Genomic DNA, 26428 nt, shown 5'->3' on the forward strand with positions numbered 1-26428 from the left:
CACCCCCCGCCCCGTCTTTGTGAATAAAGCTGTGCATGTCAGATAAAAACAATAAAGTAAATCAAGCTGCTGTTCTCTTTTATCTCTACTTTTTAAACTTGATCCTCTGTTCTACTGGCTAGAAGAACTGCTGTCTCTCTGATCCATTCTCTTTCATGTTTTGCCTTTCGTTATCTGGCTTCCTATTGAGGTAATAAGATGGGTGTATAGCTGAGAAGTGCAAAGGAGGAGGACTTTCATGTCCTTTAGCCATGGGATTAGGGTGAGCTGCTTGGGAAAAGCAATAAAGCCCTATGAACCTACCGTCTGCCGCTGGTGGATACTGGAGCAAAGCCCAGCTTCTGCTCGCCCTGCAAGCTTACAAAAGCTTATATTTCCTGTATACATCACCACCCTAATATCCAGCTTCCAGTGCACCAACAGTGGCAGAATGTTTGCAGTTAAATCCAACACATTTAAACAAAAAATATCAGCATTTTCTCTATATTTTCACAGAGCTAAACATGTTAGAAACTGAACAAATGGGTTTAAACGGGCCACTGCTCAGCTCAGACGTGACTGTTTGATGTTTGAAATCTTTAAAAACACCTTGAACATCTATTCTTCAGCCTAAAATTTCACTACTTTTCCTAAAGTGCGCCAAAAGGCTCACAAATGAAAATGTTTATTTATTCAAACTGATTTTTAGACCAGCAGTGTGGGTCAAACCAGGACAGCGGTGGTTTTAGGTTGCATTGTGGGGTATTCAAAAACAGGTAGGAGCAATCCAAACGGCACACTCTCCTTGCACATAGAATTGCTGATTAGTTTGGATAAATTAGTATTATCAGGTAGTCAGATTAGTTTTGTTCAACATTCTGTTTAAACTAACGTGAGTGAAGTCTTGGCCTTGGTCCGCTTTGACCAGAACTAGTTGAGTTTTATTTTACTGGGTTGATGCGTCCTCAAAAGCATATGACGCAATGTGCAGGACTGAAGATCCAGTGAACAGTTTCATGAGCAGAAACATGTTTATTGTTGGAAAGCATAAATATATAAATTATTAATATTTGCTGTCTCTAACCAGTGGAAGCTTGGGAAACAGTAAGAGCATACCGACATGTATTAATTGAATCAGACATCTCTAAGAATGGTCCCTGATGTCACAAAAACTTTCACATGTGATGTGGCCACAGATCAATTCAACTGGATTCAATTTCATTCACTTATTGATGGATTTCCTCTTTTTGCTGCCATCCCAGTGTGACTTCCTTGTTACAGCATGAGATGGAAGGTGACTGTTGTTGTTGCCTTGGCTACATATTCATCACCATTAAAGGAACCAGTGAGGAAGTGATGTTTGTTTAGTTGGGGTGTGGGGTCGGGCCTGCACTGTAATGTTTTCAGACCACCTCGGTGAACTCATCATCATCTGTCCTGATTGGATGCGGCTGCTTGAAGCGAGAGTCCCTCCACAGGGTGGAGCGATTTGTCCTCCTGTCAACAGGGGAGGAAAGCTCGGCCAAACAAGGAGCCCATTCATGCGCCCGTCGATGCGCTTTGCTCACTCATTCACTTTAAGTTGGACTTTGCTCTTTGAGGCACAGCAGATGAAGTGGAATGGGTGGCCATCTTCCTTATCAGTGTAGGAGATATGTGTGAAAACAGCCTCTTGTTCCACAGGAATCATGTGTGAACACACACACACACACACACACACACACACACACACCTGTTATCTTTGAAGTTACTTTTGTGTCTTTCTGAAATAATTTACCACGAAAACTGATGTGCACACAAAAGTATTTAACTACAACTAGGAGTTTGTGAATGAGGTACTTTGAAGTCGTACTTGCTGTTGGACTCGGTCTTGTGACCGAAACTATTGACCAATCTCAAACTCAGTGATGCCATGGCAACATCCAGTGTTTTTAAACAAGAGAGGAAGTGACTGTTGAAGAGGGCATGGAAGTGAAATTGAATCTATCACTTTTTCCACCAGTCTCAGAAATCAAGAGCATCTTGTTGTTGATGAATTCATTCTCTTTTCTGCAGTAATCTATAACAGCAGAACCCAATGAGGAGATTAGGCTTAACAGTGACAAAGTTTTGCCATTTTTGGGAAATCTTTAGGTAACTCAAAAAGTGTTTTAGTAAAAAAATATAATAATTCAAAAAGTGAATTTGCATACAATGTTTTAATCCATGCAGAATTTGGGATTAATTAGAAAAACTTATTTGATTTCCTGTGAAACTAAATATTTTGCGTTCAGTGCTTTTAGTTTCGATAAAGACAATAAAGCAGTTTTGCTTTTATCCCTTCCTCAGTTGTTCTTTTTGTCAGGCGTTTTAGTTTACGTACAGTTATTGTGTAAATGTTTGTGTAAAATGTGACTGATTCTATAAATCCTCGATGGAAAGCCACTAAGTCCTCCTGTCTGCACCTCTCTGTCCCTTTATGTCCCGACTCTGATTCAAACAAGCCAAAAACACTGTTTGCCAGTTTCTAACTTGATTATTCCACCCTCTGCCCACATACAGGCATTCAAAACCTACAAAATAAAATAAAAACATCATAATTCCTGTTTGGATATAAGTATGCATAATATATTTGATAACAAAAATAAAGCATCTTCCTGTACTGACTCTCACATCTTCTCCTTGCACACATGACATTAATGAGATATACTGCAATATGATATGAAACATGGTTGACAAGCAAAATTAAAAAACAACTACAAATTCACACTGAGATTGTGATAATGAATGCAAAGAGCTGAACCACACAGAACGTCTGTAAAATCTTACAAAAGCATCTTTGTCCTTTCTTGAATTGTGAAAGAAACAAAAGTCCACGCACATAAATAGTTTGTATGAAGCGGTGCATCGTCTTGTTTTCTAATTGAACTGTACAAAGGCAACCAAAGGTCTCTGAAATGCTTGATTTCCAGATGAGAGTCTTGGAAAATAAACACTCTCAAGCACTTGTTTGCTGTGATCTTTGCATCACGGTGCCTGTTTTTGTCCCCTTGCTTGAGTCCATTAAAGGGGCGGGCACCGGTGTTGCATCAGAGCCCTTCCTTGAACACTCGATCCAACTGTTTGACGGCTGTTTCAGGTGAATATATTTTCTAAATAATTTTGCCCAGAAGTTCATCACAGTTAGTTTTTTTTATCCGTTGGCGTCTTTCGGCACGACTCGATTTTTGTAGCGTCTTCTCATCTCGTCCTCATCAGTAGCACAGTTCAGCTGCCACAGAGACTGTTTTAGTTAAAGCACCTTTGGCATCTTTTTGTTTTTGTCTATTTCTTCAGTCACTTTACAGAAAAGTATTTGTTCTTTTGCAAAGGTTGCATGGTGGTGAAGGGGACAATGAGAGGGCGTCCTTCTGGTGGCGTCTTCTTTCTTAGGTCCCTTCCATGCTGAAATCCTTTGTTCTGACTGGACTCACCTCACGTCCACTGTAGGACACAGAGACGAAAAGAAAACTGTTGGCATCATAGATGAAACATTTCATTTAAAACCAAGATGTTTCTTTTCAGAGCCCATTTTTTCAATTAACTCATGCATTTGCAGAAAACTGGCAAAAAACACAAAGACCAACGGTCGTGTGAGTCGTGTTCATCCACATTCTGCAGAACTTGATCAGACTCAACACAATTATGTCCAATTAAGAGTCCTGCATGTGTGTTATTTTGTGTGTGCACAAAGTAAAGGACAGGGCAAAGGAAGCCTGTTGTGTTTTAGAGGGTGATGACAGGTGAAGGAGAACATAAGCAAATACAGGGAGAAGGCTGACTTTTAAGTAGTGAAACAATACAAGCAGAGCTGCTTTAGAAACTCAGAAGGTGCACACGCACACACACACACACACACACACACACACACACACACACACACACACACACACACACACACACACACAATCGCAAGCTGTGATACAAAGTGTTCATGCAATCCAATTCAACATGCAGCATTGGCAGCGTGATACTCGTCGGTCCCTCCCCTTCGCTCTCTGATTGGCTGTGATGTGATTGGTGATGGTGATTGGCAGGCCCATTTCACACCCTGATTGGACCGGTGCAGCACCAAAAAGGAGACAGAAGGCTGCGGTGCTTGAGTCCTACCTGTTCCCGTCACAGCCTCCCAGTGGATTTTGTATAACGAGAGCAACTTTATTATGTCACCAATAAGTCCTTGGTGGGCCTTAGTTTTTTAGGTTTCCGTTTTTTACCTTTAGCCCTACGGTGGCCTGAAAGCAGAAAGTTGGGGAGGGTGGATAGGAAGCTGGGTTAAAAGCAAGAAGCAGGGTTTATGACACATAAAGAGGCACTGAGACAGAAGCAGAGAGTGCAAAGATATAAATTCTTCAGGTGCCTTATCAGCACAGATTACAGCGCTTATCGGCAGCCAGGTGGAAGAAAGCCTCAGATCAAGGCACTGGCGGATTTACCTGCTGTCATGCCAAGCAGCCTTTGAACACCCACCCTTAACACACTAATTTGCACACACACACACACTTTTCCATCACACACAGATGCTTTACAGTTTCCAAAACAATGAGCCATCTCACAGGTGTTTATGTCTGTTTGGGAGACGTTGGTGGCAGGTTCACAAAGTGCAAAGCCAAGGAGCAAGAGCAAAAAACAAAAGACCATAAAGTTCACGTGATAAAGGCAGGAATGGGTGCACAGTGATGTAGACGTGAGGGCGAGGCTCAGCCATCAAGCTCAGTGACTGATTTTATGAGTTGGGATTCTCTACATAAAGCTCATGTTTACCTGTTTCTGCATCTAAGTGCTCTGCCACATGATGTTGTGATGTGCACACACACTCCAGGTGGTCTTCTAACCGCACAAAAACCTCTTTGAGTTTGGGTTTCCTTCTCACGTACTCCACCTTGGCTACCTGAGAAGAAGAAGAAGAAGAAGAGGGAAAGGTCAGCTACAGGAACCGGCACATTCACTCTTTACTATGTCATCAACGAACACACACTCTGTTTGCCCCCCCCAGCAAACATCAAGAGGTATCGCACCACGACTGATGACACATCCATGAACAAATTCAATTAAATAAACAGCCATTTCTTTGCTTTGTTATGTTTGAAGTGTGACGGGAGAATTCCTCCGAAGCTGATTCATTAGGTTTCACTTGTGTGCTCTACGGTCTGCGTGCAGCTGAATGGAGAGCGCAACCCTGTTGATGAGATGGAGGCTAACGAGGAGTCTTCTACACCCCGAGGTCCTGGGAAGGTTTACTCTGGCACAAGAAAAGAAGCTGGGAAATCCCCTAGCTCGGGCCTGAAGCATCCAAATCCAAACAGACACCTAAACTCATTCACCTTGTCCCAACATGTTGATTTCAAACCATATTGTTGCATAAGTTGAAGAAAGTTCTGCTTTCCACACAAGCAAGAAACATATTTGGTCAGTTCTAAGCAAAGAAATCCCAAGCAAATAATCTAAGACGCACAACAAGCAATACAGGAATTCCTGCCCTCCCAGTTTAGGGCCCATTCCACAGCTGGTAATCACTGGCCCTCTGTGGGTTATGAATACGCTAATCTTTCATCAACAATACACTCCTGATTAAAGCCTAGAAAAGGTGGAAAAAGGTTGCACGCAGGTTGTGGGAACATTGTTGTGCAACTCAGGGGAGGTGGCCACACAGTTTTGCCTCTCTGATCTGAGCGCCAAGGACAGGTAGCATCTCCGTCCAACACTGAAGGGCCCTGGGGCCACGTGGAACCAATATCCTTGGATTCACCTCTCCTTGTTACTGCACGGGAAAAGGATATTGGCTGACAACCTCCCAGCACTCCCTGCTGTTATGAGCAGCACAGCTTTGCCGTTGAAATAAAGCGAACGCACGCACGCGGCTCGACTCCATGACGGTATTGTGTCATGCCTGGTTGTAGTTGGCGAGCCAGTCGAGCAGACAAATCAACATACCAAGCCTCGTCTGATATAACAACATGCAATGTCAAATTTCACACGAACAGAGTGAATCACTTTGAGTCCGCTCTCTGCGGGGTGACCTGGAGCAGCTGGAACTCAGGCGTGGAGATGCAAGCGTTGCCACTCCTTTGAAACAATTTCTAACTGTGGAAGCACAGAATGAAAAGGGGGAGTGAAACGAGGATAAGCAAGCTGGGGAGGTATGTGGTGAGCAAACAGAAGACAATAGTGTCTGGGTTATTGGTGGTATTTGCTGTTACTAAGCCATGAAAGAGGAGGAGAGCGGTGAAAGACCAGAGAGAGGAAGAAATGGTAGGAAGGTGAAAAGCCATGCTCATTAGCAAACACTGGGATGTATGCCTGAGCGTTCAAAAGAAGGGAGAATGTCAAAATTTGATCAAGGCTTGCATGAGGTGGCCTTCCCCCGTTATCTATAAACATATAATGTTGGGGTTACTTCCTTAAGAGATCTATTAAACTAGCTCTGATGTGATGGATGGAAAAGCCATCAAAGGTTTTTTGTTATCCACTGAAACCACACAAAGGAACACAGAGTGACACAAGCTTCCTCCAGTTTTAATCAAACGAACTGCCTGGAAAGGAGGGGGGGATGGAGGAAGAGGAAGAGGGAGAGGAAGAGGAAGAGAGGGATGAAAGTTGCAGCTGGTTTTCCCGACGGCTCTGCTGCTGTTGGCTGCATGCCGAAACCTCCGTGCTAACGGGGCTCCAGAGGTTGGCAGGGACTTCGCCGTGAGAGATGCTGATGCTAATGTCTGACAAACAAACAGCTCTGGACAGAAGGATGAAGCACATGATGTGAAGCCCAGTGGTGCACTTGTCTTCTAGCCTCTTCCACAGCAGGAGCTAAAACCATCCACACAGCCGTTGGTGCTCATTTGTCTCACTTGTTCAAGCTGGCTTTTGTTTGACCTTCTTCACCACTCTCTCTTTACTCTGCTCTCCCCACCTATTCCACCTTCCTCAGGATCCACTGATTTCCCTCTTTCCTGTTCACTCTCTCTCTTTCTTAACATTTTTTATCACAATTGTCTATTTTTTGCTCATTTTAAATATATTTTTAACCATTTTCTAAATTATTTTTAATATTTTTACATTTTTTTGTTTTTGTGAAGCGCCTCGTGATTTTTATCTTGAGAGGCGCTATAGAAATGATATATTTTTTTCTTCTTCTTCTCCTCTAATTGTCCGTTGTTTTGTTACAGAAGAAAACGGTTGCCTTAAGAGAAGGAGTCATCTTCCTGTTGATCTTTAAGAGTACGTGTTTTTCCTGTCACTTTTTTGCTACTTCTTCATACTGGTTTCCAGTGTTGTGCAGTCAGTGACTTAAAACATCTATCAGAAAGAGACCCCTGATGCTACGACAAGGGGCCCCACACTCTCTTTGCATAAATCAAACTGCTCTAAACTCCCTGGAAAGCCAGGGGCCCTGAGAAAGAGTCCCCTGAGTGGTGGTGGAATGATATCCGATCCAGAGGGTTGGAGGTGAGACATGAGGCTCTGGGAAGCACACCCCTTTTGGTCCGTCCCCAGTGTCACCACAACTCTTCTGTGTGAAGCCATTTGTCCAAAGTCAGGCTAATTGGGAATTCCCTGAGCGCAGAGCACTGATGAGAGCGTGAAGGAGGGGAAAGTTTTGCTCCAGACTTCCAAGCAAAACACAGCAGGGATGTGGATATGCACCACGGGCCATGGCAAACTGGAACAGCGACAGAACGGAGGAAAATAAATTTAAAAGCACATGTTGATGTTTGCTGGATGAAGGGGTGGAAAGATGCTGGGTAGGTCACAAATCCATCTATCAGGGGAGAAATGAGGCAACAGAGAAACTCTGTGCCTTTTACTCAGAGACAACTTTGTGCAACTCTGCTTGTTCCACTTGTTTCATGAAGCAATTCATAAGAATGCCAGGAACATGGCAAATGATGGAAATTAAAGATGAAACAGCATCAAAGAATGTTGCAGAGAACTGCTGTCCTTTTATAACAATTCAGCTCTCAAAAATGTCATCATGGTTCATGTGTACGTTACATTTCATAAGCATTCAGGCCTAAACCAAAGAAAGAATAGCTGATCATTTAAAACCAAAGAAAGCTATTTTGGTTATTCTCAAGCATAATGACAGAAAACCTACATTTCAAAGAAGACATGACAAAGCACTGAGAAAGTGAAGCAATGTGAGCAGGGCTTAATGAAAGAGCACTGAGAGGTAAAATGAGAGCGTCTGTGTTTCAGGAGAGATGGACAGAGTGAAGAGGGAGTGAAAAACTATTTCAAAAAACAGACAATCAGACTCCGAGACCGAAGCGGTCTGTGTGGACCGGAGATGAGGAGGGGGAGGATGAAGTTGGTCCTGAAGAGCAGAAGGGAGGACAAGACAGGAGTGAAGTGAAACATAGAAACGAGTTTAAAAAATGACTAAAATATTCTGCATCTATTCCCTGCTGGGGCCGAGACATTCCAGTCGGTGCAGAGCGAGCCAAACCTCGGCTTCTGGCTTGGTCAACACACTCCCATGGTCTACAACCTGCCCCACCACACACACACACACACACACACACACACACACACACACACACACACACACACACACACACACACACACAAACTCCCTCACCCTGCTCCATCTACTCTTGAGGGTTGAGTGAATCAAAGGGAAAATAATTCACAGCTGCGAGGCACTTCAAACAAGGAGGCCCCTGACTCCCATGTGAAGCCCTCCCACCCCCCGCAGCACCCCACCCGGTTCTTCGGATGATCATAAATCATTCCCACTGTATCACCTCCACAGTCTTATTTATGAAACACCCCGTAAGTCAGCATCCCGCATCATCACAGGAGTACAGCTACTGCTTCCCCCAACACCCCATATGTGACCTCCTGTCGCCGGGTTAACAGTGTGTGTTAGTGTGTAGGGGGTCGGGGGTCGGGGCAGGCAATGGCGATGAGAGATGTGTGGACCCCTACACTCAGCGCTGTGGCTATTTCCGCCTGGCCTCTGTCGTCCGCCACTTTGATCCGGTAGCCATCAACACGTCATTATTTTGTGGCTTGTCTTCCTCTTTGCTGCAGCTTCACATAAAAATGGCCTCATCCCGGCTCTGCAGTTGGGAAGTTTACGTAGCGAAACAGCGAGTGCTCACTCACAGTTTCACCCACGCACACCTTCCACTTTGGTTGCACAGATGTGCTTTAATGACCTTGTCTGACCTCTACAAAAGCCAATTATAAGTTCCCAGATAGGAAACACAGCTAAGTAACATCAGCTGAATTGAAACAATATGTTTGTTTCAAACTAAATTCTTCAAGCATAACAGGAGAACAGAACTCAGTAAGACAGGCATCGAAATATAAATCCTCAAAATGCCTCTGCTTGTATGCCTTTAAGCAAAAATAAACAAACAAAACAAAATGTTTTATATCAGTGAAACTTTAAGCAGCTTTAAAAGAAAACAATTGTTGCTGTAGCAATCTACTGTGCAGGGATCTATTAGTTTAGTCTGCTGTGATCTCCATGTTTGGTATGTCGTGTAGAGAAATAAATGTTACATGCATGGCTAAAGTAAATCTCTTCAAACGCACTCTCATCTGGGATTATTCCGTTTTACATTCTGCTGCTCCAGCGAGTGGTGTCCTCCGACTTTGTCAGAACCGGCGCTCAGCATGTTAGCAGCGCAGCAGCCGCTACTAACTCGTGGCTGCTACTAGCCAAACTACGTCCACACGACTGAACGGTCCCTCATTTTCAACGACATCATTCGCTGAGTACTCCGTTTCGTTTTTCCCGTTCGGGCGCTTGTTTTTGTTCTATTTTTACTAGCCAACATTAGCCGTTAGCAGCGTGTCCGTCTGGCTACTGAGTTGTGCAGCTATATCAAAGTTCTATTGGCCCTTTCTCATATGCTTATTGAGGGAAAGTTTTTTCGAAATATAAAATTCCTATCATTTTATTGCCCAGCCCCTAGACATGACACAGACTTTCTTTCACACCATATAATGATTGTCTTCTGATTAGAGAAAGCCTGAAGGATGGCTTTTTTCCCTCAGATAAAATGCCCTTTGGGCTTGTCGACAGTGGCCCGTGAACATGTAGAAAAGCGTTCCCTCACCCTGAAACCCCCATCTCTGCCATCACCTCAAAATATCCCTCTCTAGTCTGTGTGTTCATTCAGTTTCTGGTGTCACGAAGGGGACACAAACAAAGCTTTGCAGACTAAAACATTCCAGGAATAGCTGAAACAGGCTTTGTAGTGTCCTGTTAGTCGTCGTCAGTGTCTTTCCATCCCTCCTCATTCAATTCAAATTCAAAGATACTTTATTAATCCCAGAGGGAATTTAGTTTCAGTACACACAATTCTGAGATCAGACATACATAGGCTTAGACATATGACAAGAACTGGTGACTGTGGTCATTTGCAACCCGAATCGCGCCACCTTAATAGAGATCAGAGGGTTTATATATGAGGATTGGGTCAGATGGAGGGAAAAAAAGGCACTTCAGAGTTACCCTCCACAGGGAGGGCAGCTTTGCCATGCAAAAAACACCTCAGACAGAAATGCAACAGACTTCAGACATAACACAACATAAGTGTCCACTAGGTGCGGAGGTAGGATAGAGGACTCTCCACACATCAGTGCATGCAGCCACGATAAGCAGCGCTCGTCACCTCCGTTTGGACAGGGGAGGGAGGTAGTTGGGTTTAGAAAGCACAGTGACTCCTGGAACGATTCAACGGCCTTCACCGGTCGCAGTCCCGCCCAGGCTGGGATAGGGAGACAGAGTTGCCATGGTGACGGCAGCATTCCACATTTCTTCTGAGGGGGAGTAATCGCTTCAGCTTCACAGGCTCAAGGGCACCAGATTCAGATAAGAACTTGTTTTGGGGCCAGACAGAGATAATTTCCTCTCTGTCTTAAAGTTCCGTTAGTTCTCAACCCCGTTAAATCCAATAATGGCATAATTTATCTATCCCAATCTGTGCTGATCCGCCAACTTTCTCCTTGATCGAATCCACCTATTGTGCCAGAGTCTGAACCTCATCCAAAGTTCCAAGCTTATGACTCATCTCGACAATTATATGAGTCTGTGCGCTCACAGCGCGGTGTAATCAATCCCTGAGCTCCGGGATTGAGCCAATATTCCTCAACAGCTCATTAATTTTCTGGTAAGCCAGGTAACCGCTCAGGCCAAACAGCAAGAAACCTGACAACAACATCACGAATATCCAGACGTCTTCAGAATCCTCTACAGACAGTTGACAGAGGCAGATCAGGTTCCACTGTTTCCAGGAGTCCATGATATGCCCAACTGGCTCTGTCCCAGAGGGGCATCCGGGAGCCCCTTCTCCCGTTCTCATCGCTGAAAAAATTTTGTCAATCGCGTTGAGAGACCAACTGACCAGGTCTATTTTTAATAATTTCCATTTTCCAGAAAAATGCAGAAGTGCCGTACACCCAAAGACAGACAAAGAGCCTTGGGATAAGATAGGGAGGAAAGGAGGAAAAAAGCGTCTGTACTCTCCAAGAGCCGGAAGAAGATCACTGCAATCACAGACAGAGATCCCATTGAGGGCAACAGACAACAACTATCTTGCAGACGTAGGGATGGGTGAGCTTCCATGTAGACAGACAGACATGATTGTGTTGCAAATATGAGTCAGCAGAAACCCAAGGCTTGTCAATGCCGCCTCATCTCTTTGCGTTATGTTTAAAAGCAACGAGGACGTCTAATGTCCTCATTTTCTCACTGAAATCTCCGTAGCTTGTACTGGTATGTCAGGAACTGGTGTTTGTTTTATCAGCAAAAATATTTAAAGAACTGCATGAAAGGTATTGCCAGTGGTTGGGCAAGATCTCAACGTTTGCAACAAGTATTTAGTGCAGCTATGGACTGGGGGACACAAACACAGTCAAAGTGCTGTCCTGTTTACAGCCTGGTTGTCTCATACTTCTACAAAGCAGATCACATACCTCCTAACAAAGCCACTCACCAACTTGGTCACAGTGTAAACACATCAGAAATTCATCTCATCTCCTACCATCATGTCTTCTCTGATCCTAGCCAGAAGGATGTGTTCTCAAGCACACACTGTTAAGGAGGCTTCTGTTTTTCTCTCATTCTCATCATCACCTTGTCAGTTCTGGGTACACTGCTTCCAGAAAATACAGGCACTAAAGAACGTACTGGGCAGCATCCACTGACACAGAGACACTCTCAAGATCCCAGACCATTTCTCCCCTGCTGTCCCTCTGTGAGTCTTACACTTGGCAGGAGCTGTTCCTTCAACAGATGTCCCAGCTAAAGGCGCCAACTACCATCTCTCCTCTTCTCTTTCACCCATCTACTCCTTTTCCTTCTTTGCAATGTCCTGGCACAGTTTTCTTGGACTCTTGTCAAACAAGGGATAGAGTGATGAGAAGCAAGGGTGGTGATCAGTTGAAATGGTAGGAGGCAGGAAAGATAGAGGGAAGCAGGGGTAGACAGTATGCTACGTGATTATAACGTAGACTTTAAAGAAAAGGCAAAAGAATGGAAGTTGTAAGGGTAGGTCTAACCCTAACCCTAACCCAACCTGTTTAAAGGGAAAGTAGTGGTTTGAGTTAGCAAAAAGAGTGTAGTCACTCTTGCAGGTATGAAATGATTGGAAGTGCTCGTGTGTGGGTGTACCCTGTTGTCTTACCTTAACGGTGCGGTGGTGCTTGCGTGATGGGTGGCAGCGCATGTTGCTGGTGTTGCAGCAGCCAGTGCAACGTTTCACCTCCACACAGGGCGGCCATATCAGGAAATTAGCCGCCGTGGGATCCACGTGGCTCCTGGGGATCTCAAAGATCACTGTCCGTGTTTTGCACGCCGCCGGGACTGCTTCCTCCACTGGAAGCAGAACGAGCCCAGTTAATGCATTTGTTCCGCGTGTCAGCATTCAGTGACACATTTTCCAAGCTCTGATGTATTGTTGGAATCTGATCATCTCGCTTGCAGCTGCTTGCATTCTTGCACCGCTCATTATTTGATGACTCACTTGATGTGAAAGCTGTTTGTCTTATGCAACATCTTTTAAGACAGTTAAGAAAACAATTTATCCCAAAAGCTGATCCCATATCAGCTGAGAGTCTTGGGAGAGTGTGAGATAAGAAAAGAGACCGCCATTGTTCAGAGCCCACACCCCGCTAATGTAGCATGACTATCCCACCAAACTTTCATCTCAACTGTATGGAAATTAATATTAACCATTGACCCTGGTCCTAAGCAGCAAGGCTACAAAACTGAAGAAAATAAAGTTAAATACAGTTAAAGAATTATTAAAAACAACGTTGTGGGCATGATTGGTGCATCATGATCAGAATGTGAGGACGTTTGTGGACAGCTGCCCAAATGACATACTCCATCATAATCCTATGATGCAAAGCACACACATGAAGTACTAGCAGCCGCTTTGTTCCGTGTTCTGCTGCTGCGAGAGACATGGAGAACACGCAGGCAGTCCTACCGCTGCACACTACATATATTCTCCATGCCTTGATCAGATATCGTACCGCGTGGCGTTTTGTGAAGAAATCTGACTTAGAGCCTAGGCAAGCTGCAACCTGAACCCTGAATGTCTGGAATTTCCACGCTCAGGGGTATGTTTCTCTCTCCTGACGCGTGTCTTAGATCTGTAAGCCTCAGGCCAATTCAAAGGCTTCGTGTCAGACGTCCTCGACAACCTCACACAAACACACACCAGCCTCTTTTCTCATGATTCCTTGATTACAAATAAATACCAGGTAGATGTCCTCATTATGGTTCCTTTTTATCCTCTAAAAGCAGTATAAAAACCACTAACTGTTAGTTTTGTTTAAAATTAGTGGAAAGTGGTCTGTTTCATCTCCTGAGAACCCAAATGCAGCTTCATCAAGCCATTTTGACACTTTGTGTGCCAAATTGTGATGTCAAAGGTAATGATGATGCAGCGTATGACCTCTGATGATCTTACCAATGCTCCTTTTGCGCCTGCTGTGTAGCTGCGAGTTCTTCAGCCCATTGTAGTAACCATGGTGATGAGAGAAGTTCTTATGATGGTTGTGATGCTTGCGGTATTTGTGCTCCTCGATCACATCGTTTCCCGTACCTCATCAAAAAAATAAAATACACCTTGTTAATAATGTCAACAGAAAGAAGTAATCGCATAAAGCAGTTTTGACTGTAATGGTAGCAGTGGGGGACTTGGTAGACCTCACCGAAGGCGGGTGACGAGTGATCTACTGCTGGTGCGTTATATACCCATTCCACAAACTGCTGGTTAGTCCCTCGACCAGAGTAAGACGGTAACTTTTGACTTGTATAATGTTTGATTCACTGAAAGGGCAACAGATCACTTGTACTTTCTGGCACGGCAACTTCTGAGGTGTCACAAATTGAAGTAAACAGTTCAGAGTACAGAAATGGGAGGCTCAGCTTTACACAGACTGGTGTGTAATCATCAGCCTCCCTCACTGACTCGGCTGAACTTTCTTAGCAGGAATAAAAGTAGCCAGACGATGCATATGAGTCAACAGGAATGTTAAAAAACAAACAGCTCTCAGAGTCACACGGTGGACAGGTAATGCCTAGTCGTTATTATTCTTGGCCTAATTAGTGGCTTTGCATGTCTCATTTACTGAAAATGTTTGTTTTTCAATCACTCGGTGGTTTGGGAAAGTGCATGTTTTGCTCTCCTGCAATGTGAAATTCTTCAAGCTCTTTCTCCAGACCAGTACAGCCAGGTCAGCTTTTTCACATTCATGGTTATTTGATAAGGAATGCCTGTTTTGGTCCCCGCCCAGAACATAAGCTGGATTGTAGAAACGTTCCAGAGAGGCAATAAAGTGATAAAGCTCGTCCGCAGGATACCGCTCTGTCTGAGAGTGTTTGCAAGCTGGGTGGGTCTACCTGTCTACCTGTCTGTAAGCACCATTCTGTGCCATTACACCTGCTAAAAATCAGACAAACTCATCTCGTTATCGTTCAAAGCATGTTAGAGCCTAAAAGACACATGCTTAACAGAGCTTGACCATGAGCAAACAGGCTCCACTCATCCAACCTTTCTGTGCTCTGACCAGAATCATCTACAAGGATTTCTTCTGCCAACTCATGGTCAACCCATTGGGTTCGGTTGTTTATTTGCTTTTTGATGCCTTTCTTATCCCAGAACTTTCCTTCAGGTTTCAATGTAGTCCCCTATGGAAAAGGTTGTGGGAATTTCCTTCCAGTTTGTCATGCAGTCAGTCAAGCAGCCAGTGACCCAGAACCAAAGGGTTCACAGAAGGGAAGTGTTGCCTGCAGCTTAAAGTTGGGAGTTAAGCAAAGGGCTGAGCTATCTGTCTTCCAGGTCAGTACACTTAGAGACACGTGTACATACTGTACATTAGCAGAACATATTGCAAACACTGCAATATCCACCCACACTGTCTGCAGGACTGTTAGACATTCTCGTAGCTGCAGCTCAGTGACTTCACCACCAGTTTCACACCGGACCACAGACTCCCACTGAGATGCCATCTATCCCACCCCGTGTATCCATAACTATCTCCTACTGTCAGAAGAAAGGCAGGAGTAAAGAAGGGTCTGATGTTCTGGCCACACACAGAAAAGAGAGGAATTACTGTGGAGACTGCCGAGCGACTAGTTTAGGATTATAAAAGTGCATCTCAGAAAATCCCGAACCCGTTTATGTTTATGAAGTACTTTAGTCCACTTAGAAACGAAGATGTAACAATTAAGTTACAAGCAAGGCTACAATAAGCTACTTAGAGGTGACGCTGGCCAGGGTCTGTCAGAGGGGACAGTAGTGATAGAGTCCAGCACAAAGTCATAGATCATGTGTCAGGAGATGTAGAGCTGGAGGAGCTGCTGAAGATGAGAGAGGAGAAAAACAGTAAAGGGGCGGAGAGAGGAGTTTGATCTTCTACTGGTTCCAGGTGACTAATAGGTAATAACATGCCCTGAAAACGGAGACAGGAGAAAATAGGACAGGAGACAGTCTCTTGCCATGAATCAGGCTTTCATGACTGGTAAATTACCATCTCCATTAGCTGAAGGCCTCAACTCCCTCCCTTCACTCCTCTCCTCCGCTCTCGTTCTCTTTCTTTGGGAACAAACAGCCTAAATGTTTTAGGCTTCTCCAAACAAGAGATTCTATAGTTCCTCCTCCAACAGCAATATGGCTGGGCTGATAAAGGTTATTTCAATGAATGGATGCAAACTAAGGTAGGTGCGAAGAACTGTAGGTTCAGAGTTAGTGCTGCAAGAGATAAAAACAATGTCGGCTTGTCAGACACAAAGAAGATTGCACAACAACTAGCGGCCTCTCTGAGTGAAGCAGGAGTACAACCTCCAGATGCCTCTAACTCCCTCCTCCACCTCTGCCCCCTTTGCCAAGAGTCAGGTTCCCCTTTCTGTCAAAGTTTTTCACTGAAAGAGATAAGAGCAGGCATTCAAGGGGCCACCTCAGGAGGGAGACAGGAGTGGAGAGGAGAGAATCACCTCAGGGGCCAGACAGCCATCTGCAGGCTTCAACAGGGTCATCTCATCTGTCAGTCAGAGGTGAGGACATGGTCCTTGCAAAACAAATGCACAAACGTAAGCCTGCACCTAGCACAGCTGAGCTAAATGAACCAGTTGCTGGAACTGCCTCAAGTCCACTGTTGTCACTTACGAACCCAACCTTCCAAAGACAGACAGTCAGCGCTGCAGAGACCAGCCAGCCTTCTCCATAAGATCAGTAGCTCAACCATTCCTTTGTTCTTCCCGGTTGGAGTACCATCCACATGGGCGTATGTGGCCTTCTTGTCCTGATCACCATCAACAAAACCTCTGGAAATACTCCTCTGGATGGTGTCAAAAGGTCTTTAACGGGTTGGTTAAGGCCACCAAGCTGATCCTCTGGACAGATTTATGTCCTCGTAATAATAATTAGCCTACTACTGTTACCCTGCAAAATGTTAGTCTGGTTGAAGAAAGATGTGTTAATTTCACTAGAAACACCTTCTCTCATGCTACAGGGACTCTATTCTGGGATGGTTCCAGAGAGCAGGACGTTTTTCTGTGAAATAATTGAAGCTGGGTGTTATAGCTGTTAAAGCACCGGTGTTGTGCCTAGTTAAGCAGCCCCTATCACTTGGGACTGTTGTGATTACCTATTTCATCAGCAAATCCTTGCATGAGGAGTGCCGGGTGTGATTTAAGACAGGAGCGTGTGTAAAGAGAGGCTCTTGTAAAGGTAAACAGTTTCCCTACAGTGAACCAATGTAACGTCATCTAAGATGGTCTGGAAGAGTCCCTGAGGAACAGCTAAAGAAACTACAGCTGGAGGGAGGAGAGTGGCTTAACCTCCCACCCTGCTGTCACTTTTACTTTGGTTACAGAGCAAAAACAACAGCAATCCAACTGTAATAAACAACAATAAAGCACTGGGCTTAATTTACAGCTGCTACTGAAACTGTGATCATTGTGTGGGACTGTTCAATCATGGGAAAATCTGATCACAATAATATTAAATCAATACAGATGAAACCTGGAAAATTAGAATATGGTAGAAAAGTCCATTATCTTAGTAATTCACCTTAGACTGAGGTCCAGGAACACTTTGCAGGTGTTTTGGATAATTTAGCTGATTAGAGGCTGCACAGTGGTGCAGTGGTTAGCACCGCTGCCTTGCAGCAAGAAGGTTGTGGCTTTCTGCATGGAGTTTGCATGTTCTCCCTGTGCATGTGTGGGTTCTCTCTGGGTACTCCAGCTTCCTCCCACTGTCCAAAACTATGACTGTCCTGTGTGTCTCTGTGTTGCCCTGCGATAGACTGGCAACCTGTCCAGGCTGTACCCCGCCTGTTTGCCCAGAGACTGCTGGAGACAGGCACCAGCCATCATAACCCAGAGTGGACATGCGGGTTTAGACAATGGATGGATGGATGATTAGAGTGTGACACAGAGTCTAGAATATTGAACCTTTTCACAATATTTGAATAGTCTGAGATTTTGAGGGTTGCATCGAGTCACTGACTGGTGTTGTTGAGCTTCACCTGCATAGCAAGATTATCTGTTGAGTCAGAAAATAGATTTATTTCTCCTCTTTGGGTAAAAGTCCACTGGTAAGGCTTTGGTAAATCTCGCTAAAGTAAAACTGACCTGTATGGGTTCAGGTTTACTGTTACTTTTGATGCTACCTGCTAGTTTTGCCCTTGTTCTGTCAATAAAAAACACCAAGAAGGACCAGAGTTTAGCTTTTTGAAGGGATGAAATTAAAAAGCCAAACAAGAATCCGTATTTTGATGGAATCTTGTTCCAATTGTTGTGGTTGTTTGAAGCCCAAAATGACAGTTAAATACATCATTAATTGCACGTACAGGAAATGCATCAGCTATGGCTTACACACAGATAAACCATCCTTAACCAAGATTTGCCACAGGCTATGGCAGAATGCATGTGTCTAATATAATATATATGTAAACAACCCTACATGGTGATCAGTGAGTCAGAGATGCTCTCAGAAAATAATTAAAGTTGTATTCAATGAAGAGAAGACCAGGAAAGAGGTGTGTGTGTGTGTGTGTGTGTGGGGGGGGGGGGGGGGGGGGGGGGGAAGAAAGAATCAAGAGGCAGAATTTACCTACGGAGTCAATCTCCAGTAGCCGCTGGAGGTCGCTGATGCTGTGGATTTCACTGTTAGAGAGTCGGTCTATCAGCTCCTGGGGGAACTCTGCTTCCTTCGTTCGTCAAACAAGAGAGAGAGTTTAGAAACGTGTCAGGACTTTATAACGATAAATAAACAGCCTGTATTCAGATTTGAAACAGATCCGCCCTGCTGCCTACAGTACCATGAAACAAAAAAATTACGTGTGCCTGATATTTAATAACAGCCCATTATAAAGATAGTCGCATCGCAAATTATTATCACGCTCCAGTAAGTAATTTCATAGGATTTTCAGACGAGAATTTTCATTTTTATTGATCTATGATATGAAAATAAACTCATTGTATATGAATATGGATAAAGCTGTCCTTAATAAAACCACAAACGCCTCTGAACTGCAGCCAGACTACCCCGCTGCACTTGTTGCGGTCCTGCAGCTATTTTTATCCACCGGAGCGGTTCCCATGAACGCGCCAGCGTAAACCCCGTTTGCTTCAAACTAATTAGGCGTAAACGACTAAACGAATGTTGCTCCTATTGAAGAGGACATTCATAGGCATTCCTATAAACCCATTTAGATCTGCTCAGGTGAATTTAACTGTGTATCATGTGTGTGTGTGTGTGTGCGTGCGTGCGTGCGTGCGTGCGTGCGTGTGTGTGTGTGTGTGTGTGTGTGTGTGTGTGTGTGTGTGTGTGTGTGTGTGTGTGTGTGTGTGTGTGTGTGTGTCTCCCGGAGACCTTTGCTCCCTCTCAGGAATAAACCCCAGACCAAAGGAACCCCCCGACCCCGTTTCCCACTCTGGCTGTGCTGTAAAACGATCATTTCTTTACCTCAGCAGTGGCCAGCAGGTACGTCGTCCACAGCAGGAAGTAACAAAGTGCGGCTCTCATCTCCCTTTAGTTCAAAGGCAACCCCAAACAGGAAAAACGCGCAGATGAGAAGGAGCCCCCGAGTCGCTCCTGGCTCCACAACCATCCCCTCCCGGAGGAGAGCGGCGGTGTCCGGGCAGCGCGGTCACTCACGCCGCTGCGCTTGTTTCGCTCTTAAATAAGCAAATAAATAAAAGTTGACAGAGCTGGAGGTCGTTATTCACGTGGAAGGCGCGTCCTCTTGAACAAGCCCCGCGCTGCAGCACGACATAGTTCCTCAGGCGCGTGTCAGACTATTCCAAGAAACCAGGCTGGCGCACATTGCACTTGTCCTTCACCTTAGAGAGAATACAAATCAGGCTTCACCCCAAAACAGACCTTTTTCTTTCAGAACATTTAACATAGGCTAGATGTAAGGTGCACAGCCTTTATTGTAGAATAAACCGGTCTCATATAGGAATAATCCAAACTACAAGTGGTCCGCGTTGTGCTGTCCGGGGCTCCAGCCTGCGCAGGTCCTTGTCTGAGTGGGACTCTGGACTGAATGGTGTCAGAGCGCCTCTGAGCAGCTGAATATAGAGAGCGAGCCAGCAGCTCGGTGCCCGATGCGCCTCCCCTCGCCTGTGGGTGATGGTGCATTTATTCAGTAAGGAGAGCTGGTTGGCTGGCTGCATGACTTCAGACTCCCAGAGAACACCCCCACCACCACCCGTACGTGTGTTTGTCTAAAGCAGAGCCCATTCACAGATTTGGTCTGTAATCCATTTAGGTTTTGTCTGTGGACAAAAAGGAGGGAAAGTGGACTAAATGTTTGCTCTTCAAAGAGAATTCTGAGAGGATGTGTCCAAGATGAGCATCAGATATGATTATAAAGGGTATCAGGTGGAAAATCAGAGAAAAGTCACACACTTCCGTCTGTTTTACTGTATTTTACTGACTGTTTCTGGAGGCTTTTTCCTGTTAAACGCGAGTTTTCCTTCCAACCTTTAGTCTGCAGTGAAGATCTGAAGCCAGTTTCATGTTTATCATCTACATCTGATTAACTTACATCTTTTGTATGAGTGTTTGAGTGTTTTTCTTCTGAATGCATTTTAAAGTTTTATTTAAACACAGGAAAAGTTTTTAACTTGCTGACAATTTCGATCACTCCTGCATTCTTCATCAGAGCCAGCCGCTAATGGCGGTGTCACTTCCATCTCTGATTTTCACGCTCTCCTCACCAACGACACAGTTCCATGCATGTTCTAGTGAGGAGACCCCCTCATCTCTGTCCATGGTTCCGTCTACACATTGGGGGGGGGGGGGGGGTCTACACATCAGAACATGCATGGGACTATGTTTAAAAAAATATTTAAAATGGTTTACTTACAGTCAGGCTCAGGGCCAGATTATCGTTGCAGGGGCCCCTGGGCACAATGTGCTTAGGGCTCCCTAAGCACATTGTCCTCCTGTCTCCTTCCTCCTCTTGTCTCCTGTCTCCTTCCTCCTCTTGTCTCCTGTCTCATTCGTCCTCTTGTTTCCTGTTTCCTTCCTCCTCTTGACTCCTGTTTCCTTCCTCCTCTTGTCTCCTGTCTCCTTCCTCCTCTTGTCTCCTGTCTCATTCGTCCTCTTGTTTCCTGTTTCCTTCCTCCTCTTGACTCATGTTTCCTTCCTCCTCTTGACTCCTGTTTCCTTCCTCCTCTTGTCTCCTGTCTCCTTCCTCCTCTTGTCTCCTGTCTCATTCGTCCTCTTGTTTCCTGTTTCCTTCCTCCTCTTGTCTCCTGTTTCCTTCCTCCTCTTGTCTCTTGTATCCTGTCTCCTTCCTCCTCTTGACTCCTGTCTCCTTACTCCTCTTTTTGTCTCCTCTTGTTGGTCTCCTCTCTTGCCTTCAGAAAAACTGCTTTCTGGCCTTTCTATTAGTAAATTCATTTACAATGTCATCAAAGTCCAGATTCCTGACAAGCTGAGATTCAATAGCCATCAGAGACAGTGCACTGAGGCGCTGTTGGGTTTGTGTTGTTCTCAGTTCATTTTTTATTCTTGCCATTTGTGAAAATGATTGTTCCCCTTCACAATTTGTAACTGGTAGAGTTAGAAAAATCCGCAGGGCCACAAACACATTAGGGAAGATGGACTGTAGACTATTTTTTAGCCCGAAAACGATCCTGGTACTGCTTATATTAAATTATCTATGTGGACTCTCTGGGGATTATTTAGAGCTGAGAGGCGCAGAGCTCTGATCGTTTATGCGCTCCAGACAGATGCATCCTGAGCATGGCCGCAGTAACATTATCAAAGTCTCGCCACCTCAAAAACAAATTTTACACCCGATTGTTCATGTCGGCTCATATCCTTTCATGCTTTCTGTCTTTTATTTGTGTCTGATGCGTTTCGCTGCTGCGGAGCGAGCGCATCACTCACCTGTTTCATCCTCCGGTGACTTCACCGCACCGGTGTGACCGGCGCGCACTCCGCTATTTTTGCGGTCGGTAGATCTTTTAGAACTGCAGTTCAAAGGCAACTCATGAGGTGAGTATATTTGAAGCCAGGTAGCAGTTTTTCTTCAGGATTGAGAGGAGATGCAGGAAGATAATAAACATACAGGACAGAAAAATAGTCAAATACAAAACAAGCTCGTTTTTGTACCTAGTGGCAACAAACAGACACCACTGAAGGTAATCAGAAGTGAGGAACATAAAATGAAATTATTCTTTTAATGTTTAGAAAAGCAGGAACTCTGAGAGGCTGCAGGTGCATCAGTGAGTTTGCGGCCGCTGCGCTGGGGGAGGGGGGAGAGGGCTGAAGCAGGCAGTAAAGATGCAAAGACTACAGTTGTTCAAAGAAATGTGTGTTAACTTAGAAAATGCTGGCGCAAGTTTAATTACTTGTTAACTTTTTCTCCAACGTTAAGACTGCTGCACAAAAAAATAAAAATAAAAAAATAAAGACTGCTGCTCACGTGGGCCTCCTTGTGGCTGTGGGCCCCTGGGTCTGTGCCCAGTTTGCCCATATTATAATCCGGCCTTGGTCAGGCTGAATTACTATATTTTGCCCTAAAGCTACAGCAAATATGGAAAATAAATTAGCTTCAAACAATTTTTCATGCCTCTTAAAGTTCTAACATCATCATTAAGCTATAAATACGTTGTGGAGATAAAATAAAAATGAAAATAAATCATAATGTGGTTCTTTCACATTTGTCTAAAACCACGCAGCTTGGGTTAGGGTTAAGGTTAGGGTTAGGGACCAAAAGCAACCATTGGGCCATCCGGGTGTCAGTCTTGCCAAACCTCCGCACTTCCTTGCAACCTCACTAGTTACGAACTCACGTATTTAGCAACAGAATGCTGTACTGAATAAAAAAAGTGGCGTATACATTTTGCACATCATAGATCAAATGAGGTGAGCTGCTTAATATAATACCATTCATAAAAAGCAAGCCAAACGGTTAACATGATGGCACACTTTATGGCGTTAACCAGAATTCACCTGTGGACCTGATTTTCTTTTTGGACAGCAAGCAACTTTGCAGGTTCATAACTGGTCCTGACTTGTCACGAGGACACTTGATGTCCGCTCGTGTAGTACTGGGAGGTCTGGGACAAAGCCCAAGAGCCTGATAAAGGAGATATACCTTCAGGAGCATGGACAGGCCAACGGTGTGCTAAAACACTTTATCAGACAGAGGTGAGAACCTGCAGGGAGCCACAGGTCAGCCAGCCAGGTGGTCCGAGGCTACATCCTGTCCACTCCGCTGCCTGAGGGCGCCGTGGCTGGAAACACTGCTAAGAGAAAGCACCACAGTAGACGGCAGACCAGTTAATGTAACTATTTTAACAGACCAGCACACTTTGGTTTAGGATGGTGCTGTAAGTGTAAAATGAATCTAATGTTTTTACAACACACTTCCTTCTGCTGAAGTAATGCATGTTACAACTCAGAGGTGCATGTCTCGTCACTCATACTTTAGCCGTGTGTGTGTGTGTGTGTGTGTGTGTGTGTGTGTGTGTGTGTGTGTGTGTGTGTGTGTGTGTGGGCAGTCTGATAATGTAGGTGACTAAGACTGTTGCAGACACCTCGATGATGTCATGATCACATCACATCTTATGTGGGCTATCCCAGAGCGTGACTCATGTTTATTCTAGGTGCAGATTTTTCATCACATATGGGTTTGAAATAAAAATGGAGATGCACCTAAATGCTCAGAATGTAAATTAAACAGAAGAATGAATCTTCTCTCTCTCTCTCTCTCTCTCTCTCTCTCTCTCTCTCTGTTTCTCTCTCTCTGTTTCTCTCTCTCTCTCTCTCTCTCTCTCTCTCTCTCTGTTTCTCTCTCTCTCTCTCTCTCTCCTCTGTGTGAGCTAACTAGCAGCATGTTTACTGCCAACTGAAGCCTGTGTACCAAACAACATTAACCTCATTAAATGATTTTATAGATTCTGTTGCACAGTAAATCTAGCCGTATAAAGACTCAGTGGAGAGGACGTTCTGAGGGAGGCGATGACTCCCGTTCTGCCCCGGGGCCACATAGTTCCCACTGAGAGAAAGGCTGGAAAAGGGGGAGACATTTTTTAAGAATGTGCTGGAGATGAGTCGTGTGGCCTCTGGAGCTCTGGTGTGTGATAAAGGGACCTGTTGGAATCATCCATCTCCACGATGGGATGAATGATCATTGGGCGTTCCTGATCATTTTATTTTTGAAACACGTGAAAAACAGAGTTTAGTTTGGGAAACGTTTAGTTTAGTAAAGTCTGTTAATAACTAAACAAGGATAGAAATGAAACAAATAGCACAAGATGGTAAAATAACAGATAAAAGATTTTAAATAGAATTTTCTTTCTGAATCTAAAAGTTATACCTCACGCTGTGGTTGCATTTGCCTTATTAATTAACAAATGATCAATAATACACTTGAACTAAAGAGTAAATGACTAGTCTTGAGTGGGACGCAGTCTGTTCTGATATTTAGCTAAATACAGACGGCTACTTTAGCAGCTTTTCTCCTACATAGAGTTTGTTGAGCCTTGCAGAATCATGACCTCTAAGGTCAAATGTTTATTTGTGTTATTATGTTTTAAATGTTCCATTATTTACAGGGAATCACTACTATTCTCTTTATTAAGTGTTGGGCAAAAAGAATAGAAATCATTGTACGATGCTTTTAACAAGAACATCACACTTGTTTGGAATCATGCAGAGGGTTAGGGTTAGGGTAAGGGTTACGCTAACTAGCCCCTTTCAGTTCCAAGCAGGCGGCTTTACAGCAAACCTTTAGCTCAGAAGTAACAAAAGTGCTGCATTTAGCAGACATTTTAGTCAAACCTGGGGCATGTTTTGATATTTCTGCTACTATTATCTGAGCGTGCCTTCTCTGTGGCCGTCTCCAAGTTTCAGTCCTCCACAAACTCCCTCACCCATGGTGTCCTGTAAAGTTCTGTGCTGTCCCACTCTGGGACAGAACCTCCCTGAACCGTCTACAGGTGGTTCAGAATGCCTGTGCTCGGCTTCTGACCAAGTCCTCCAAACACACCCACATCACCCCGCTTCTCCTCCAGCTTCACTGGCTGCCAGTCAACTTCAGGGTTCATTTCAAGATCCTGGTTCTGGTCTTTAGGGCCTTACATGGACAAGCACCATCTTACATTGGTGATCTACTTAGTCTCTACACTCCCAGCAGGTCCCTGAGATCCAGTGATCAAAGCCTACTGGTTGTGCAGCACCAGGCTAAAGACCAAAGGTGACAGATCATTTGCTGCTGTGGCCCCCAGACTCTGGAACTCTCTCCCCCTGAGCCTGAGATCAGTGGACTCAGTGGTCTCCTTTAAAAAGCAGCTGAAGACTCACTTGTTCAAGCTGGCTTTTGTATGACCTTCTGTTGATTCTTCATCGTCATCCTCTTCTCATTCAGATCCTTCTACCAACTCTGCCTTTCCTGGGACCCACTGATTACCAGTTCTTATGCGTTTTCTTTTTCCATTTACTCACATTATCTTTACACAAATTTTAACTTTTGCTAATTTAATGATAGTTTTTGAATACATTTTCATTTCAAATTTTTGTTCTTGTGAAGCGCCTTGTGATTTATTTCTTGAGAGGTGCTGTATAAAAAAATATTTCTTCTTCTAAAATGATGAGTTGGGCTAAAAAAACATCAAAAAAGCAAATTCACATAGAAAACACAGACTACTTGTATTATCGGGCTCGCACTCGAGCTGCATGGCGGCGCAGTGGTTAGCACTGTTGCCTCGCAGCACGAAGGTTGCAGGTTCGAAACTCGGCTGCAGCCTTTCTGCGTGGAGTTGCGTGTTCTCCCCATGCATGCGTGGGTTTCCTCCGGGTACTCCGGTTTCCCCCATAGATTACAACATGCCCTACAAGTTATAAATTGTAAGTCGCTTTGGATAAAAGCGTCTGCTAAATGAATAAACATAAACATATTATTACTCTGCAGATATGAAAAGAAAAACGTCTACAAACACCCTTTCCTGCTGTCATTTTGAATACACACACTGGAAAGCCACAGGTTGCAGACCCCTGGCTTAAGTCTCTGTATAGTAACTGTTAGAACAAACATTATTAATTCAGTCTCAGCTTGATCCCTGCACAGCTGAACTCTGACCGTGCAACGAAAGCAAAGAATCTCACACTTCAGTGTGCGGGGGGGGGGGGGGGGGGGGGGGGGGGGGGGTCATAAAAAGATATCAGACCCGACAATAGAAACTCAGCGAACTGATAGCTGCGAGTTTGTGAGTTGTCACACCCACAAATGTTATTTACCCCCTTACAAAGAGAGCTTTTTGATCTGGGCATACCCACCGTGTCTCACCTCATAATGTCAAAGACTGAGTGCATTTTGGGATTGATTTCCTTGCAACATGGAAACACACACTGATCCTCACCTGGTGTCCGCCACCACCAGCAGCATGAGTCACAGTCTGAAGGAGGAGGCTCTTGTACACTCCAGGGTGATCGCTTCT

General features: G+C 44.5%; 1 protein-coding gene across 2 annotated transcripts; it reads right to left on the minus strand.

Annotated features, from left to right (window-relative positions):
* Nucleotides 1–991: 991 nt before the first annotated feature.
* Nucleotides 992–20162, minus strand: pdgfab (platelet-derived growth factor alpha polypeptide b). 2 transcript variants are annotated; one of them, XR_008565811.2, is made up of 7 exons: nucleotides 19434–20162; nucleotides 18579–18675; nucleotides 13929–14063; nucleotides 12636–12826; nucleotides 4762–4888; nucleotides 4108–4232; nucleotides 992–3441 (listed from the first exon to the last, which is right to left on the minus strand). XR_008565811.2 is itself a non-coding variant. In XM_054750587.2 (6 exons), the coding sequence occupies exons 1-6, from the start codon at nucleotides 19491–19493 to the stop codon at nucleotides 3428–3430; spliced, it is 624 nt and encodes a 207-aa protein (XP_054606562.1). In that variant the 5' UTR covers nucleotides 19494–20162; the 3' UTR covers nucleotides 992–3427. The 2 variants fall into 2 exon arrangements, 1 of the variants encoding a protein (XP_054606562.1); XM_054750587.2 differs by lacking the exon at nucleotides 4108–4232.
* Nucleotides 20163–26428: the final 6266 nt, after the last annotated feature.

The sequence above is a fragment of the Nothobranchius furzeri genome, chromosome 12 (assembly GCF_043380555.1).
Source record: "Nothobranchius furzeri strain GRZ-AD chromosome 12, NfurGRZ-RIMD1, whole genome shotgun sequence".
NCBI lineage: Eukaryota > Metazoa > Chordata > Actinopteri > Cyprinodontiformes > Nothobranchiidae > Nothobranchius > Nothobranchius furzeri.